The sequence below is a fragment of the Equus quagga genome, chromosome 4, assembly GCF_021613505.1.
Source record: "Equus quagga isolate Etosha38 chromosome 4, UCLA_HA_Equagga_1.0, whole genome shotgun sequence".
Classification (NCBI taxonomy): domain Eukaryota; kingdom Metazoa; phylum Chordata; class Mammalia; order Perissodactyla; family Equidae; genus Equus; species Equus quagga.
The window spans coordinates 34,529,168-34,547,509 of NC_060270.1; the positions used below are offsets into that span (position 1 = coordinate 34,529,168).

The following is an 18,342-nucleotide window of genomic DNA, read 5'->3' on the forward strand; positions in this document are numbered from 1 at the left end:
ACACATACGGAAAGCACCAAAGGAGAGAAAGTGTGTAGGGTGGAGAAGACAACGTTTAACTCTCACTTGGTGGTTGCTGCGCATGGGGTGGGGTTGGGGTCGGGGGGTTTGGGATCGGGGGAGTCCGGGTCTGGGCCTTTGAGTTGTCAGTTTCTCCTTGACAGCTCTGCTTTTTTGGTTGTTTTTGTGGAATGAGTCTTGTGTGTGGCATGGGTGGGATGGCTGAAGCTAGTGGACAGGATTTGTCCAGGGTTTTGCTGGGGATTAGTTTTGAGATCCTGGGCAAGGCTTGTTGGCTGGAGCCTCAGTGTCCTACCCGGTAAATCAGGGCTGAGGATCAGATGCAATAACGGACGAGAAAGAGCTGAGTGGTCTATAAAAAACAACCCAAAGGCTTCCACACCTGCAGCACCTAGAAGGAGGCTCCATTGCTCACATTCACCATAACCCACATACTCACTTGTTGTGGGGCCTCCGAAGACAGATCTAGCTTAGGAAGGAGTGGACCTAGTAAGGAGAGGGGCCTTAGTGTATGTGCATTTGTTTCTGGCCAAGCCAGGCAGAATTTAGGGTGATAAGTGCCTAACCCAGGGCCTGGCTGACAATGGACCCAGGGGAATTGTTTTGTTTGTTTGTTTCATTCCGCATCTGGAGTGAGTCATTGCCACTTGTCAAGGTGAATGGCAAATCTGAGCTCCCTGTGGTTCCACAAGTCTGTGACTGGAAATCCACAAGTGAGCGGGTGGTTGACGCTGGTTAAAGGGCAGCCTTAGGTATTCCAGAAGTGTTTAGGGATCTCTTCTATGGGGGAAGAGGAGAAGGTTTATAAATAAACCCAGGTGTGTCTTCAGCATTCTTTTACAAAGGAGATAATCATCGAACTTCGGTTAGGACCAACTGAGTGTATCTCTCTGCCCATCTTGAGTTAGGATGGGGAGAGGAGGAAATAGGTTCTTTTGTCTTTTTCTGTCCTCTCCCTTCCCCCATTTCCCCCACTCCCCCATCCCCACTCACTTACATGCACACACTAACCTTGAAGCCCATGAGATTGAGTGACTTGCACTTGGGACCACAGAGAAATGTCAGAGTGTTTGGTTACAGACTCAAGGAAACTTCTCATTTTAGAGTGCTCATTTGGTAAGACTCAGCAGCCTGGAATGGGGGCAAAGTGTTTGTGTGGGGGAAGGAACTTAAAAATGAGATTCACCCACATCAGGGTGTTATCTTGCATGTTCGACAGCACGTAGGCTGATTTGGAAAAGGGACAGGAATTTGAGCCAGAAGATGTAGGGCCGGGCCACTGACCATCTATGTGGCCCAACATGACCTCCCTGGCCTCAGGCCCCTTTACCCGGAAGATAGCTCTGAAGGGCTATGCTTTTTTTAAAAAAGAGGGAAGACGGTTCAAATAGTGTTTTGTTTTGCCGCCCACATATGGTCATAAATAAGAGTCTTACACTTGTACTTTAAATTATTTTGCTTTAGAGAAACAGATTTGGCGAGGGTATGTACTTCATGAATGCTCCCTGGCCAGTTCTCAGCTAAATCACACATTTAAATCTTTCACCAGCAGGGGGAAGCACAAACTTGGAAGTTGGCAGCACTATATCTGGTCTTAGACTCAGGAGGGAGGGGAGAGGAAACTTTTTGAAAAAGAAGGCAAAGATTCTCAAGAAAAGCATAGAGATGCCATCTGAGGTTGTATTCTGCACATTCCGTATTCAGGCTTTAGTGTTTCAGATGGTCAGGAAATCCTGCCTGGCTGTTTGTCCTGAGTAAGCCACTTGAACCCCTGAGTCTCAGTTTTGTCGCCAGTGAAATAGGAATAAAGATATTGACCCCGTCTGCCTTGCAGACTCATTCTAAGACTTGACAGATAATATTTTAGTAGGTTATGAAAAACTTCCGGAGTTTTTAGGCCCCTGAAGGATCATACTCGTTAATATTGAAAGAATTACTTTTCTTATTTTTTTCTTTCCCATAAACTCAAGGGCCTTTGAGTGGCATACATTTTTTTACCTTGAGAAGGGAAATATATGTGTAGATGTATATGTGATTAATGTATATAATTCCCAGTATTCAGGGCAAAATCATTATTATCGCATAACTTTGGGTGCCTGTTGTTTCTGCAAAAGCTGAGCTGGAAAAACGTTTGCTAGCATGTGGTAAAACTACACCAGCTAGCAGGCTGCAGCTTTCAAAGTAAAACTAAATATGTGTCCTAAAATAAAACTATGGTGGACCATCTTACATTCATTAAATCAATTTCCGTTTGCTTTTTTCTTTTCCGTGCAGGTTTTAAGTGAAATTTTGGACTGTGAATCAAGGCATTGGGTAAGTAAATTGAAGAATATGCTTTAAAATATTGTGGACAAACTATTTCTTTTGAATTTACCAATGCATGTGTTTCTGTGAACTTTGCCACTTTTTATTAGAGGAGATAAAGGATAGCCGATTCGCTCTCCATCACACCCAGCCCTCACCCCTGGCCTCTGCATTAGACTATCTTAATACTGCATTCCCTTACTCATTTCTTAGTTCAGATTAATTGAGCCACCTACTCTGCACCAGCAATGTGCTAGGTGCTCCAGGTACGTTCAAATGATTAATTCTAAAGCCTAATAGAGGAGAGACAGCTGGTGGCTGGGATAATGAAATGAGATACGGATGAGAATAGCTGCGATTTTTAAGAACCTAGTATGCACCAGGCACGTATCTTTAATTTTTACAACCACATAGGTATTTCTAATCCCATTTTGGGAAACCGAAGCCCAGAAACAGTGAACAGCCCTCTCCAAGTCACACAGCTAGCAAAAGGTAAAGCTCACATGCTCACCTTCAAAGGATGGATTCTCTCCCCATCATGCTCACTGGCTCTCAGGGCTGGCAGAGTATTTGGTACATGGGAAAAATGCTCCACAAATACTCATTCCCGTCCCTTTCCCCTAAAGAGCTTTCTATTCCAACTTGTTGGATAAAAATCATTCTCCCTATTTTTCAGTTGTAAAGAGTAGTGGCCCAGAGATGGGCCCTGAATTGTTCAAAGACCAAACACAAGGGACCTCAGTTTGCATTCTGTACATTAGCAGACTAGGTCACCTGCTCTCACACTCTTGGTAAGCAGGAAGCAAGTTCTGGAGAACTAACAGGATTGTGACTCTTTTTTTTCAGGTGAAGACAAAATGACCTCGCCAGCTGACAGCTGTATCCAGTTCACCCGCCATGCCAGTGACGTTCTTCTCAATCTCAATCGCCTCCGGAGCCGTGACATCTTGACTGATGTTGTCATAGTGGTGAGCCGTGAGCAGTTTAGAGCCCATAAGACAGTCCTCATGGCCTGCAGGTGAGGGTTGTAGAAGGGAAAGATGGATGACTACAAGGGGATGGTGCTGGCTGCGAGCGAGGCAGGACATGTGGGCCTTTTGCTGTGTTTGGGATCACATCTCATTTGTCTCCAGCACATGGCCTGGCAGACTAGGTTCCCAGGAAGCGAATGAGTGAACACACTTTTAGAAAAGAAAGAGTTTCTGTCCTGTGGGAATAGAGGGAGAAGAAATCAAATACTGACTCAAGAAAGGGTGTGTTTGGGGCAAACCTGGAGAATAACTTCAGTTAACCAGGGAAAAAATATGAGAGTTTTAAAATATTTTAAGCAAGTTAACTTGAAATCTTTTGCTCTTTTATTCTGTAACCTTATTTATTTTATACTGTACGGTATTTCCATGGGTGTTTCAGAGTAGACGTAAGTTAGTGGAAGTGAGCCAGCTGATTCTTCGTGTTTGTCAAGTATTTCAGTTGTTTGGAGCAATTTTATATTACGTCATCTCGCTGGATCTTCATAGTGGGCCTTGTTAGAGATGGCATGATTACCTCCATTTTACAGATGATAAAATGAAGATACTTGTAGGTGAACTGATGGAGGGAGAGTCAGGGATCTTGATTGCTGGTAGAGGACTTATGCAACATCTACAACAAGCCACCTGTTTTTCAATAGTGGAGGGAACAGAGGTTTATAGAGAGATAAAAATAAAAGATTATGCTAACCAAGTGCTTACTATGTGGCAGGCATCATTCCATACTCTTTACATTTTCATTCTTGCCACACCCTGTAAGGCAGACACTGTTGTTCCTGCTTTGCAGATAAGGAAACCGAGGTGCAGAGAAGTTAAGCATCTTACCCAAGGTTGCACAGCTACTTACTGGTTGAAGTTCACTTTTGGCAACATGCTCACAAAGAGTAGAATTGAGATGACAGCCCAGAGTTCTGGCTTCTCACTGAAAGTTCTTTTCTCTACCAGACCATGTGGTACCCGGAGGCATGGCTTGAAGTTTGACTTGGACCTTCTAGAAATATTGACCTTATGGTAGTCTATGGATGTTTAGGAAATCAGGAGACTGTAGATGTAGGCATCACTTTATTTATTTGTCATCAATACCCAACTTGCTTCTAAAAAAATACAATAGGATTTCTAAAATGAGGATAATGTGATGGAACAAGAAGGGAAATGCTTATCCCAAAGTTAGAGACTAAAAATAGTTACTGCAAATGAGTGCTAAATTTAACTCTGGTAATCTTTGCGGTTAAGACTAAAAGGAAAACAGATCCTGTGACTTTGAGAAAATCACTTAGCCTCTCTGATCTTGGTTTCCCATCTGTAAAGGGGGAGAATGATGGTGTCTACCCTGCAAGGTTGTGAGGAGCACAGGATAATGTACGTAAAGTGCTTAATGACTCTCTGGAATTAGTAAGCTCTCCATAAGTGGCAGCTATTATCAATTGCCATGGAAGCTCTGGAGCTAGGCCCAGGGGAGAGGGGCTGAGCATAATCGATGACAGATTCTTTGTGTCTGTTTAGTGAGACATTTGTTTGTTTTACAGTGGCTTGTTCTACAGCATCTTCACAGACCAGTTGAAATGCAACCTTAGTGTAATCAATCTGGATCCAGAGATCAACCCTGAGGGGTTCTGCATCCTCCTGGACTTCATGTACACCTCTCGGCTCAACCTGCGGGAGGGCAACATCATGGCCGTGATGGCCACAGCCATGTACCTGCAGATGGAGCATGTCGTGGACACCTGCCGGAAGTTCATCAAGGCCAGGTGAGCTACCACGCAGATGGAAGCCTTGGAGATGGAAGGGCTCAGAAGGGATCAGAAACCCTTGATGATACATGCATACAGAAAAAATAATCTTCTCTGATATGCCACAACCTACATTTCCACTATTTTTGCACACTTCTGCCCTTATTAACTCTTGGGCTTTAGACTTGACTCCTTACTGCTGTCCAGATGTGTCTTGTGCATCCCCACTTCTTGCTTTCTTCCATTCACTTGATATGCCCTTAGCTCCGACCCATCCTGCAAGGCCAAGCTTTGATGCCAGGTCCTCTGTACACGTTCTTGCAGTTATCACTCAGCTATTTCCTCAGCCCTGCCTCTGGGTTCCAAAGCCTTTTGCTTGTCCTTTAGACCTTCCTTCTATCTTAACTATTTGCATGTATGTTTTAGTCCTCCTTTAGACTTCTATTATAACTATTTACATATGCACCTTAGTTCCCCTACCAGACTGTGGGCTGCTTGACTCATCGTTCATGTCACCCTGCTCCTACTAGAAAGGATGTTTATTGAATTAAATTGAGTTCACTGGGTCTAACCCCCTACCCGAGGGCTGGTAAGACATGACCATCGTTTAAAGGTGAGGAACCTGAGAGCTAAAGTGAAGAGATTAGCTAAGTGGAACAGAGACTCAGGGCTTGACTTCTTTAGAACCATTTGATTCAGCTACTCTGTGGTGATTGCATCCCTTCTCAAACAGAAAGGTTTCTAGCCTCTGTCTGAATCCCTCCAGGAGCCAGGAACTCAGTGTTCCCAGAACCACGCTGTCCGCCTTGGACAGTTAGAGAGCTCTTCTCGACAGCAAGCTGAAATCTGGCTCCCTTAACCTTCAAGACTCATTGGTTCTAGCTCTGTTAACTGTGATCATGTTGAGCTGGCCTATTTTTCGCCCACATAATGTCCCTTCAAGTGTGCGCAGCTAGAGCTCTTTGTCTCCTGTGGGTGATAATGGTGGCAAGCTCATCATTGCTCCCATTTGTGAGTACTTTGTCTGGGTCAGGCCTTGTACTTGGAGCAGTTAAGTAACTTGCTGCAGGTCACATAGCTGCTAAATGGCACAAGCTGGGATTGGAAAGCAGGTCTGGCTGCTTCAGAGCCAGGCTTCCTACACTGGCAGATGCTGCCTGTTCTCCAGAGTCAATTTCCCAGCGACTCCAGTCAGCCTATAGGGCAAGTCCTTTCTTTGACAGTTTGTCTGTGACCCTCCGAGTACTGGTGTGGCACCAGTATTGTATAAATTCTCCCCTCCCTGAGCCTCAGTTTCTATTTGTATAAAATGGAGACAATAATACCTGCCTTTCCTTCCTTGTAGGATTTTGCATGGGTGAAATAAGGGCTCTGAAGCTTTACATTCTATAGCATCCAAAGAAGTACCAATTCACACACATACATGTGACTCAAAGATGCAAGACCATGTCTGAATAGACACAGATTGTGTGGGTAACTCACTTGCCTTCTCTGGGCCTCGTTTCTCCGACTGTGGGCTTTCACTTGACTTCTAGCATAAACACCTTGTAACTGCAAGTATTTCCCAACTCCAGAGCCCAGCCCTGATGTCAAGCTGACCCAAGCACAATGTGGTTACACAGAGCCGTGTCATTTGGAAGGTCATCTTTCAACAGTTCTGATTTAGAGGCCCGTGTCTTCTCTCTTTTTTCTCCTACAGTGAAGCAGAGATGGTTCCTGCCATCAAACCTCCCCGTGAAGAGTTCCTGAACAGCCGGATGCTGATGCCCCAAGACATCATGGCCTATCGGGGTCGTGAGGTGATGGAGAACAGCCTGCCGCTGAGGAATGCCCCCGGGTGTGAGAGCAGAGCCTTTGCCCCAAGCCTGTACAGTGGCCTGTCCACACCGCCAGCTTCCTATCCCGTGTACAGCCACCTCCCGGTCAGCAGCTTCCTCTTTTCCGATGAGGAGTTGCGGGATGCCCGGATGCCTGTGGCCAATCCTTTCCCCAAGGAGCGGACCCTCCCCTGCGATAGTGCCAGGCCAGTCCCTGTTGAGTACAGTCGGCCGGCCATGGAGCTGCCCCACAGTGTGTGCCACAGCAACATCTACTCTCCCAAGGAGGCAGCCCCAGAGGAGGCACGGAGTGACATGCACTACAGTGTGGCCGAGGGTCCCAAGCCTGCTGCTCCCTCGGCCCGGAATGCCCCATACTTCCCCTGTGACAAGGCTGGCAAGGAGGAAGAGAGACCCTCTTCGGAGGATGAGATCGCTCTGCATTTCGAGCCCCCCAGTGCCCCCCTGAACCGGAAGGGTCTGGTTAGTCCACAGAGCCCCCAGAAGTCCGACTGCCAGCCCAACTCGCCCACGGAGTCCTGCAGCAGCAAGAATGCCTGCATCCTCCAGACCTCTGGCTCCCCTCCAGCCAAGAGCCCCACTGACCCCAAAGCCTGCAACTGGAAGAAATACAAGTTCATCGTGCTCAACAGCCTCAACCAGAATGCTAAACCAGAGGGGCCCGAGCAGGCTGAGCTGGGCCGCCTCTCCCCTCGAGCCTACACTGCACCCCCAGCCTGCCAGCCACCCATGGAGCCCGAGAACCTTGACCTCCAGTCCCCAACTAAGCTCAGTGCCAATGGGGAGGACTCCACCATCCCGCAGGCCAGCCGGCTCAATAACATCGTCAACAGGTGATTTCAGAAACACTGCGGGCCTGGGGTCAGGGCTTACCTGGGCAGGGTCCGGGGGTCTCTTCTGACGGATGCAGGGCTGTGTTCTTTTCTTGCCTGCAGTGCTGAGCATATCAGAGGTGGGGGATAAGTGCCTGTTGATTGAATTAGCATAAGTGAGGAAGGATATTAAGCGTCAGTATATTTTTTCATAGCAAGAGAGATAATTCCCTTCAATGGTAGAAGAGCATTCCATGAAACTGAGAGGCTGCTCCTTTGGTCTCAGTGTGGCAGAGGGAATCCTCACAGTTGCCCTGGTCTGAGGGAGGCTGTGGACTGCAGGGCTGGGGGGAAGAACTGGGCCCAGGCGTGGGGCTTTGGCTCAGCTTGACTCCTGTCAGAGGTCTCCATGTGTATGCTGTTTGGAGGCAGGCTTGAGGATAACTGCAGCCCCGGGTCCAGAGTGGCCTCTGGGCTCACCTGAGCCCCGGGAGGAAGGCATGGCACTGAGGCCAGGTGGGATGCTCCCCCCTGCTCCAGCTGCTGAGCCTCTGTCCTCCTGCCCACAGGTCCCTGACAGGCTCACCCCGCAGCAGCAGCGAGAGCCACTCGCCACTCTACCTGCACCCCCCCAAGTGCACGTCCTGCGGCTCTCAGTCCCCGCAGCACGCGGAGATGTGCCTCCACACCGCCGGCCCCACGTTCCCTGAGGAGATGGGAGAGACCCAGTCTGAGTACTCGGATTCCAGCTGTGGTGAGTCCCTTCCCCACCCGCCCCTTCCCGGGGAGAAGGAAGGCCCTGCCTCTGCTCCATGGGGTCTGTGTTTTCATTTTATTCATGCTGTTGTCACTGATTGGGAGAAGCCACCGATTGGAAGTCCATTGGCATTTAAAATCACCAACTGATCGCCGCCCCTCTCTTGATGTTTTTGGGAACTAGGCTGACCAAACTAGGGATGGTGTATTAGAGTTAGTCTGGGGTAACAGAGAATGACCAAACAGGTTTTTCAGCTTTGTTCCAGCAAAGGTAGCTTGTGGGGCTGGCTCTATGACTCCCAGAGCTTTCTCAGTCCCTGCAGACTCAGACTTCTGTACTGATCTGGGTGCGTGTTAGTTCACCCTGCTGGGCTGCCCTTTCTATAAGGAGAAGGATGTGACCTTATTCATTCCTGTGTCTCCTGTAGGTCCTAGTCAGTCTCTAGCACAGAGTAGGCACTTGGTTAATGTTAGCTGAATTCAATTCATTGAACTGATAATAAGTTGAAGTTTCTAGGTAGTCTGTGATTGGCATTCCCAGTTTTTACCAGATAAGAAAGTCTGCCTCTTCCTCAGTTCTGGCTGCAGTCATACAGCCCAGCAATACCTAATTGGGGGAAAGCCACCATGATGTGTCATTTTCAAATTGTTATAACAAAAGAAAAAAGTTAGTTACTTACACTGAGAGGTCTGGCACAGAGTTTGGACCTATAGTTGGGAGCATAGGGACTGTCCCTTCCTGTCCCTCTGGCCATTTGCCTTTGCTCTGCACTCCAGTTCTTTCTCTCTGGGCCTCTGTTTCTACTTCCACCAGCATCTTTGGTCTCTCAATCTCACAGAGTGTTTGGGAGACGTGAAATCCAGATAGGTACAAAGATGACCACGTTCATTGTTAATTCCTCCTTCAGTGACCTCACAGTGTCATTGAGTTTGATTTCTATCTTACATTCCTATAATGCTTTGTGTTATCCATTGGGCAGGACAGGATTTATAATCCTGATTTTGGAGATAGAGGCACAGACGGGGCTCGGAGAGGTGAAGGGTCTCGCCCGAGGGCTTCTGCGTATGGATGTAAATGAAACTATGAGCTGATCAGAAGAGGCCCTTCTCAGAGCCCTTGAGCGAAAGCAGAGCCAGGCTCAGCCTTCCTCAAGCTGCTGCAGGCCATGTGGGTCCCTGCTGGTTTGTGTTTCCCTTCTGTACCTTAATATTCAAATCTGTCTCCTTTTTCCTCTGTGACTAGACTCTAAACGCTGAGAAAAATAAAATCCCCACAGGCCCTTTGCTCTGGGCTCCCATGACTGTCAGGTGGACGGGGTGCTGGGAGTTCAGTTTGCACAGCGGGTAGCTACAGAGGAGAGAGGCCTTGGAGCCCCTCCCCCTTCCTCGTGCTGACGTTGGTGTCACCCTCCACCCTCCAACAGAGAATGGGGCCTTCTTCTGCAATGAGTGTGACTGCCGCTTCTCTGAGGAGGCCTCCCTCAAGAGGCACACGCTGCAGACCCACAGTGACAAACCCTACAAGTGTGACCGGTGCCAAGCCTCCTTCCGCTACAAGGGCAACCTCGCCAGCCACAAGACCGTCCACACGGGTATGGCCCTGCCCCTCCACCCCCACTCACTGAGCTTGTCAGGGTTCCTGGGGGCAGGGTGGGAGAAGATCCTCAAGAAAGCAGTGGTACCCTGAGGAGTGAGGCAGCCCATCCCGGCCTGAATGAGGGGCCTTGCCCTGTCATGTCTTTGCCAGGCGACTCGTCCACTCTCTGTCTTCTCTGTCTTCCCTCTGAGATGCTCTGTCCTGTTTCTCTGCCTTGGCTGGGGTCACAAGTGTTAATCCCACTGTACAAGGGAAGAAACGAAGGCTGAGAGAGGCAAAGCAGATTCGGTTTTTGTAAAGCCAGGAAAAACGAAAGGCCTCTTGATTTCCTCTAAGGGCTTGTTCCTTATCAACTCACATTCCTTTACCAGGTAGCTTCTAATAACCTGATTGTTGTCCAGAGTTGATTCTCTCGGTATTTTAAATGGGTCCATTATCCCAGAAACTTTCCATGAAGGAAGGCTCAGCCCTTCTGTTGGTTTCCTCTGTCTGAGCACCCACTGCAACTCAGGCCCCGCCTCTCTTGCAAATGGAATTTAGCTGTAGCTGCCATGAGGGGAAGAGCACATTTGTTCTAAAAGAGAGAAAGGAGAGCAGCCTGATCGTATCTCCGTGGTGAGGGGGCAATTATGGAATCAGTCTTATCCAAGGAAGAGCTGGAAGAGCCTTCCCACGTCATCTACATTCTCAGGTTCCAGAGAGGGAAACTGAGGTCCCGAGGACTGACCCCTCCAAGTCCCACAGTTATGAACGCTAATGACGCAGCTGGTTCCAAAGCTTCCCAGAACCTCGCTCTCTCTGCCCGTTCCGTGCCAAACATTGTTTCCACTCATAGATGTCACCACCTGCTTCTTGACCCTGGTCACCTGCAGGGCATGCTGGTGTGTGTGTGAGAGAGAAGGGTGACAGGCCAGGAGGCAGACTCTGGGATCCTCTCTGACATCTTCCAAGGGAAAGACAGCCAACTGGCAGCTTGCTTTGAAACCCAGGGGCCAGGGACTATGGAGACCTCTGCTGAATATGGCTTTCCTCCTTCTCTTTCTCTTGGTAATAGGTGAGAAACCCTATCGTTGTAATATCTGTGGGGCCCAGTTCAACCGGCCAGCCAATCTGAAAACCCATACTCGAATTCACTCTGGAGAGAAGCCCTACAAATGCGAAACCTGCGGAGCCAGATTTGTACAGGTGAGCAGGGGGCATGGGGAAAGGACCCCTCAACCTCTGCATGCTGATGGGGGGCTGCCGGGGGTTCCGCAGCCCACCCTGACAGAGCCTCTCATGCTTTGGTCTTCCGTCCAGGTGGCCCACCTCCGTGCCCACGTGCTCATCCACACTGGCGAGAAGCCCTATCCCTGTGAAATCTGTGGCACCCGTTTCCGGCACCTTCAGACTCTGAAGAGCCACCTGCGAATCCACACAGGAGAGAAACCTTACCATGTACGTGAGACTCTTGTGGCTCCTGGCTGTCCAGGGAGGGATGGGGAGGTGGAGGGACGGGCAGCAGAATTGTTTGCTCCTGTGTCAGGTACACAGTGGGACAACCACTGAACTAATGGTCATAAGACCTGGATTTGGGCCTGATTTTTAAAGATACCTTGCATGACCTTGCCTGGGTCTCAGTTTGCTCATCTTTAAAATAGAGGTATTAGGCTAGGTGATTCAGGCCTTAGGAAAGAGTCTGGACTATGGATACATAGATTTTGAAGTCATTCATTCATTCCGCAAATACTTATCGCGTTCTTACAACTCACCACTATACTAGGCTAGTAAATTACTTAGCCTTCTTAAGAGGAGCCAAGGTGTTTGAGAAGGAGCAGTCAGAGGAGTAGGAGGAGAATGAGACGATTGTGGTGATAGAAGAAAAAAACACAGAGAAAACACCATTTCAAGAAGGAGCAGGTGGCCAGCAGCAAGATGCCCTGACCAGGCAATTAGAACGGTCGTGTTCTAGCACAGGGTCTCAGCAAACCACGGCGTGGGGGCTAATTTTTGAACATTCTGTGAGCTAGAATAGTTTTTATATTTTTAAATGGCTAAAAAAATCAAAAGCATATTTTGTGACGTGCAAATTATATAAAGTTTAAATTTCAAAGTCCATAAATAAAGGTTTATTGGAACACAGCCACCCCCACCTGTTTACCTATTGTCTGTGGCTGCTTTCACACTACAATGGCAGGGTTGTAGTTGAGTCAGAAAATGTATGGCCCTCAAAGCCTGAAATACTTACTATCTGGCTCTTTACAGAAATAGTTTGCTATCTCTGATGTAGAGGGGAAAGATAGTGGCTGGGCAGCTGAGATATCTGGCTTCTTATTCCGACTCTGACGCTGACCCTTTTCAGGTCCTTGGGCAAGCCCTGACCCTCTCACTGCACCACAGTTTTCTTTCTCTGTAAAATGATGAGCGGTTTTCAAACTGTGCTTTCAGTGACTGAGGTTCTGCAGTCCCGCAGGGCAGGGCTGGGCTGAGACTGCAGCCTCTTTCACCTTTCAAGTTTCCATTTAATTTGAAAAGAGAGTCTCATGGCTTACGAGCGTGGAAACTCCTGTTCTAGATGATGGTGCCTTTGATGGGTTTATGACGTCATTCTAGGTACTGATGGCCCAGGAATGAATCAGTGAGTGGTCAACCCATGTCACAAATGTTAACCTGCACAAGGTGGTTATTTTCATTCACTTCTTATCAATCCTTCAGTGAATATCTTCTTACTTGCTATCTGTTCTTGGCAAATTAGTTATTCTCTCAGTACCTTAATTTCTTCATCCGGAAAATGAGCCTGATACCTATCTACCTCATGGAACTGTTGTATTAAGTTGAAGAATTCACTAGTGTTTGAAAGAGTGCTTGGCACATCATAAGGGTACAATAAATATTTATATTATAATTATTTGCTAGAAGTTTAGATGCACAGAATGTCAGAGTTAAGGGCAACCTTTAGAATGTATTGACTAGTCCCTTACAGAAGGGAAAGCCAAGGCCCAGAGAGAGAAATGACACGCTTGGGACACACAGCAGCAAGTGGCGTAGATTCTATGGACCACTTATTTCCCAAGACCAGAGTTCTTTCTGCTCCCTGTCCCACCCATTTTATTTTTCATTTTTCTAAATTTATTTTCACTTTTACTTTAAAACAAATTCTCTTTATGAACATATTTTATTACGCTTTTTATTTCAGAATAGTTTTAGATTTATAGAAAAGTTGTGAAGATAGTACAGAGAGTTTCTATATGCACCTAGTTTCTCCTGTTGTTAACGTCTTACATTGGGAGGATACATTTGTCACAACTAATGGACCATAACTGATACATTGTTATAAACTAAAGTCCATACTTTATTTGGATTTTCTTAGTTTTTACCTTAAATGTCCTTTTTCTTGTCCTGGGATTGCATCCAGGTTACCACATTACATTAGTCTTCACAAATGTAATTACATTACATTTTACTTTTAAGTAACTTTTCCACTAAAACTATTATCATCCATTCATTGAATCAAAGCGAGAAGTGGCTCTACTTTGCTAATGCCTCCTTAGCTTATCTAAGGCATACACGCTAAGAAGGAATGTAACTGCGTTTTATAAAATATATCCTGGACTCAAGAATTTTCATGAATTCAGACTGTTCTAGTTCACTTGTCCAAATGCGTTCAGATTTATTGCATAATTGCCTAAGAGGTACATTCTCCTAGGTACTAGGAAGATGATAAAGTTTCATAAGAAGTAGTTACTGCCCTCAAAGCATTCTCCAGCTGATAAGGATGCTAATGCATGGGGTAGCAAGGCTGGAAATCTTACACAGGTTCAAAGGAAAGAGGGATTATTTTCACCCTAGAGAGATCCAGGAAAGCCCTTATAATTAGGGGAGTTTGCTTCTGAACTGCATTTTTGGACGAGACTTGAATTTGTGGAGTTAGGGCAGGGAAATACATCTCAAGCAGGGGAAGAGCACCAGCGACAATTTGGAAAGCAGGAAAGGGACAGTTGCACAAAGCTTACTCAGCCCTTAGCGGAACCAGGATTTGTCTAGGTTCCTCGCCTGGCTCTTGAGAGGGAAGAGCTGCCCGACCCCTCGCAGGGAGAGTCTCCTTTTCTAGGTCTTTGAGCCATGTCAGGTTTCTTGGGGTGATGACAGCTAACAGCGTGCCTCTGCTTTACCTTCAGTGCGAGAAGTGTAACCTGCATTTCCGTCACAAAAGCCAGCTGCGTCTTCACTTGCGCCAGAAGCACGGTGCCATCACCAACACCAAGGTGCAATACCGCGTGTCTGCCACTGACCTGCCCCCGGAACTCCCCAAAGCCTGCTGAAGCATGGAGTGTTGATGCTTTCCATTCGAGCCCCTTCTCAGAATCTACCCAAAGGATACTGTAACACTTTAAGATGTTCATCCCATGACGTAGTGCCTCTTTCATCCACTAGTGCAAATCATAGCTGAGGGTGGGGGTGGGGGGAGGGGCGTGGGGACCGGGAGCCAAGGCAGCTCCCCTTCCCCCACTGCCGTAAAACATTAAGAAAATAATATTGCTTCTTCTCCTATGTGTACGGCAAACCATGTCAGCAAAAAGCAAAATCATTTTCGATACCGAAGTTGGGGAGTACGCAAAAGTTCTGACTTGACTTAGTCTGCAAAATGAGGAATGTATATGTTTTGTGGGAACAGATGTTTCTTTTGTATGTAAATGTGCATTCTTTTAAAAGAAGAGATTAATGGTATGTTATGAAAGAGAGGGCTTTAATTTTTTTAACCAAAGGTGAAGGAATATATGGCAGAGTTGTAAATATATAAATATATATATATAAAATAAATATATATAAACCTAAAAAAGATATATTAAAAATATAAAACTGCGTTAAAGGCTCGATTTTGTATCTGCAGGCAGACACGGATCTGAGAATCTTTATTGAGAAAGAGCACTTAAGAGAATATTTTAAGTATTGCATCTGTATAAGTAAGAAAATATTTTGTCTAAAATGCCTCAGTGTATTTGTATTTTTTTGCAAGTGAAGGTTTACAATTTACAAAGTGTGTATTAAAAAAAAAAAGAACAAAAAAAGCTGCGGAAGGAAAAACGTGTAGTTTTGTTCTAGTTTTTGGTTTGTATATACCTGTACAACGTGTCCTACGGTGCCTTTTTTCATGGAAGTTTTCAACGATGGACGAGCGCGCCATCCCTTTTTGAAGTGTAGGCAGACACAGGGACTTGAAATTGTCACTAACTAAGCTCTCTTTGGGAATGTTTGTCTCATCACATTCTGCGTCATGCTTGTGTTATAACTACTCCGGAGACAGGGTTTGGCTGTGTCTAAACTGCATTACCGCGTTGTAAAATATAGCTGTACAAATACAAGAATAAAATGTTGAAAAGTCAAGTTGGCTTGTTCCAGAGGTCTTTCCTCGTGTGGGAATCAGGACTTGAATGGGTCTGGTTTCCTCGCCTCTTAAGCTAGTGGAAGATGCTCACAGAAGGGAGTGGTGGCTGGCTGGTGGAGTCTGGGAAAAGCCCAGACTGGGGCTTGCTCAGAACCACGTTCAGCTCCCAGTGCCAGGATGGACTGTAGACTCCAGACCCTGGTCGTGAGGAGTTCAGGTGTGGGATTTGGGGTGGACCTCTCGCCTCTATTTCTGGCTAGTTCCCTCCTCTGCCTGTTTTGTACTCAGAGCTCTAGGCTGAGCTTTGAATGACTTTGCTTCTGGCCCCTCTGACACAAATGTGTATAAGTCCTTTCCTCCACTGGGCCTTGCGGAATTTGCCCGTCCTGTGAAGTGAGAGGGCTCATCTTGCCTCCTCCTGGTTTCATACATAATTTCTCTCTTCCGGGTCCAGGAGACAGTATGAAGGTATCTGGACCCATCATCCATTTCTCAGTCTTGCTGCCTCTGGAGTCCTTTTGCTATCTGCTGGTTGATTGACAGACATCCACAGACTCAGAAGCTTTATGGATGGCTACTAGCCGAGCAAACCTCCATCCCTGCAGAAGGGCTCTTTGTCCGAAGAACTCTGTGGTGGAAGTCAGCCACCTCCTCCTGTGTGACTTGGGACAGCCAGTTCCCCTCTGGGTCCCCTTCACAACCTGTCCATGAGGGGACTGGATTAACCAGATAGTTTATGATTCCATGATTCAGACATAAGTTCACCCTAGCTTGCTTTGGCACTCAGTTTGATTTTACCTCAGAAAACCCCAAGGATCAAGTTTGATTGACAAGACCTAACAACGGTGAGGACAAATGTGGTTCTGGCCCATGGCCCAGAGGGGAAGATTTGCAATCCCCGCTTTCCGTTCCTGGGTGGCAGGGGGGGTGGGGGTGTGAAGCAGAGCCTTTCCCTGGGTTCGTGGGCTACTGGTTGGACAGTGGCATCCCTTGGCAGTGCCTTGGCAGCAGGCTCCCAGCACGTGCTGAGAAGCTTAGGGGAACTGACCACCCAAAGCCCCAGAGAGAGCCTCAGAAAGTCATACCACCCTTGGCCAGCCACATGGCCTTTCAGCTCAGGTTTCCTTTGAAAATGACTTTAAAGGACTTGCCAGCTCGAGGCCTCAGCTCACCCTGCTCTTTGAAAAGGGAGAAAATGATCCCTCAGCTCCCATAGAAACTTGGCAGAAGAACTTAACAAAACAGACAGCTTCAGGAATGACAATTCACAGGCCCGAGGGAGGCTCACTCCAGGATGCCTTTGCTCCCCGAGGGCCTCCGAGCTTGTTTATGTATCATTACTGTTTAATAGAGTGACTAGGGGGCCAGGGCAGACAGTGTGGGTGGCATTCAAGTCCAAACAAAAGGGAAGATCAAAGAGTGAGTCTCGGCAGCCAACTGACGATCAATAATAAGTAAAAAGCAAACATCTCTAAACAGATCAGCTAGGGCAAAGGGAAGATAGAATTTTATGACCAAAGCGTGACGTGAATGCAACTTTTCACAAATCCATAACTTATAAAACTGGGGGCGCATGACATTCTTCTCTATATTGTGGGATTTTTAGAAGAAAGTTTTCTGAGAGCAGGGTGGTCATTGGAGGACTGATCTGGAGGGGGGTGGTGGTTGGAATGCAGCACAGCTACTTAGGAGCTGGAAGGGATGGGGATGGTAAGGGTCACCCGGTTCAAATCTATCATCTATCCAGGAGATGACTGAGGCAGAAGACGTGAAGAAACTTGCAGACTGTTGCCCAGCACACTGGGACGGAGGTGGGAGGACAGGCCCCTGCTCCTTACCCCAACCCTGAGAGAAGGAAGAGCAGATACAAATGTTCCCATTTTCGAAATGAGGAAATGGAGACGGAAACTTGCCTGAAGTCGCATGGCTAAGGACAGGCCAGCTAGTCTCAGTTCACACAGCTGGTTGTTGGTAGAACTTCAATCCTTTTCTTTTCTTGGGAAAAATGAGCTATTTTCTTTGGAATCTGGGTTTCCATTCCTCTCTCTGTGTCACTCATAGTAACAATTTTATTAAACAGTGGTGATAACATCTTGCATTAGTGAGGTGCTTATGAGCACTTTTGTATCAGTGATTGCGTTCAATTCTCATAACCACCACTCAGAGTAGGGGGATGGAAACCACATGCCCACCTAAGAAACTCCAAGAGGGTGGCAGTGCCCCACGAGTTACAGTTGAATCAGGGGCCCATAATAACACATCAAACTGTACCTGCCCACAAAATTCCCCAGAAGAAACTGCTTCATCTTCAGCTCCTGCTAAAGCGTCAGAACTTGGGCAGCCGTATTCCATATCATGGGACCCACCTCCCTGACCACTGGTTTGTCTAAGGATGGACACTGGCTCCAAGGTCAACCAAACATAGGCAGGCCTGTAGCCTGTATGGCGCGTAAAGTGCTACCTAAATAGAGACTACTAATAAATTGGGCCACTGTGATTCTGTGTCCTGGAACTTTGTAGGGAAATATGGAGACAGCCAGCTAGTCCAGTGTTTCTCAAATTTCAGTCACTGTGGCCCACCTTCATGATTTTGCTATAGTATCATACTTTGAATATTTATGTACTATTTTCCTTTAAATCAATTCACTTTTTAGATGTATTTTTCCCCAGATATGAATTAAAATAAACAGTTAGCATCCAAGATAAAAACGTTCACTCATGTGCCTTCTAGAAATTGTCTTGTGTTCTATCAGGGGCATGCTTTGGAAAAGCTAAGAGAATTGGAATGGGGAAGAGAAGCAGATAGATCCAGAGAGAAGCTGACCCCTGGGGAGGAGTTGGGTGTCATTAATGGCAAAGCCCTGGAGTGAGGTCCTGGAGGAAGCTTGGAA

The 18,342-nt window shown here is 46.9% G+C and overlaps 1 protein-coding gene across 5 annotated transcripts in view; it reads left to right on the top strand.

Annotated features, from left to right (window-relative positions):
• The window catches only part of BCL6 (BCL6 transcription repressor), an 89,853-nt gene extending 74,403 nt beyond the window's left edge, over positions 1–15,450 (top strand). For 3 of the 5 annotated variants that reach the window (XM_046659340.1, XM_046659337.1, XM_046659339.1), the window contains exons 2-10: positions 2,296–2,334; positions 3,172–3,343; positions 4,880–5,101; positions 6,783–7,754; positions 8,303–8,487; positions 9,914–10,081; positions 11,141–11,271; positions 11,386–11,523; positions 14,244–15,450. In XM_046659340.1, coding sequence (XP_046515296.1) covers positions 3,183–3,343; positions 4,880–5,101; positions 6,783–7,754; positions 8,303–8,487; positions 9,914–10,081; positions 11,141–11,271; positions 11,386–11,523; positions 14,244–14,387 — 2,121 coding nt within the window. In that variant the 5' untranslated portion in view covers positions 2,296–2,334; positions 3,172–3,182 and the 3' untranslated portion in view covers positions 14,388–15,450. Of the gene's footprint in view, positions 1–101; positions 1,138–2,295; positions 2,335–3,171; positions 3,344–4,879; positions 5,102–6,782; positions 7,755–8,302; positions 8,488–9,913; positions 10,082–11,140; positions 11,272–11,385; positions 11,524–14,243 lie in introns of those variants that run through there. The other 2 variants (XM_046659336.1, XM_046659341.1) reach the window with 2 other exon arrangements.
• Positions 15,451–18,342: the final 2,892 nt, after the last annotated feature.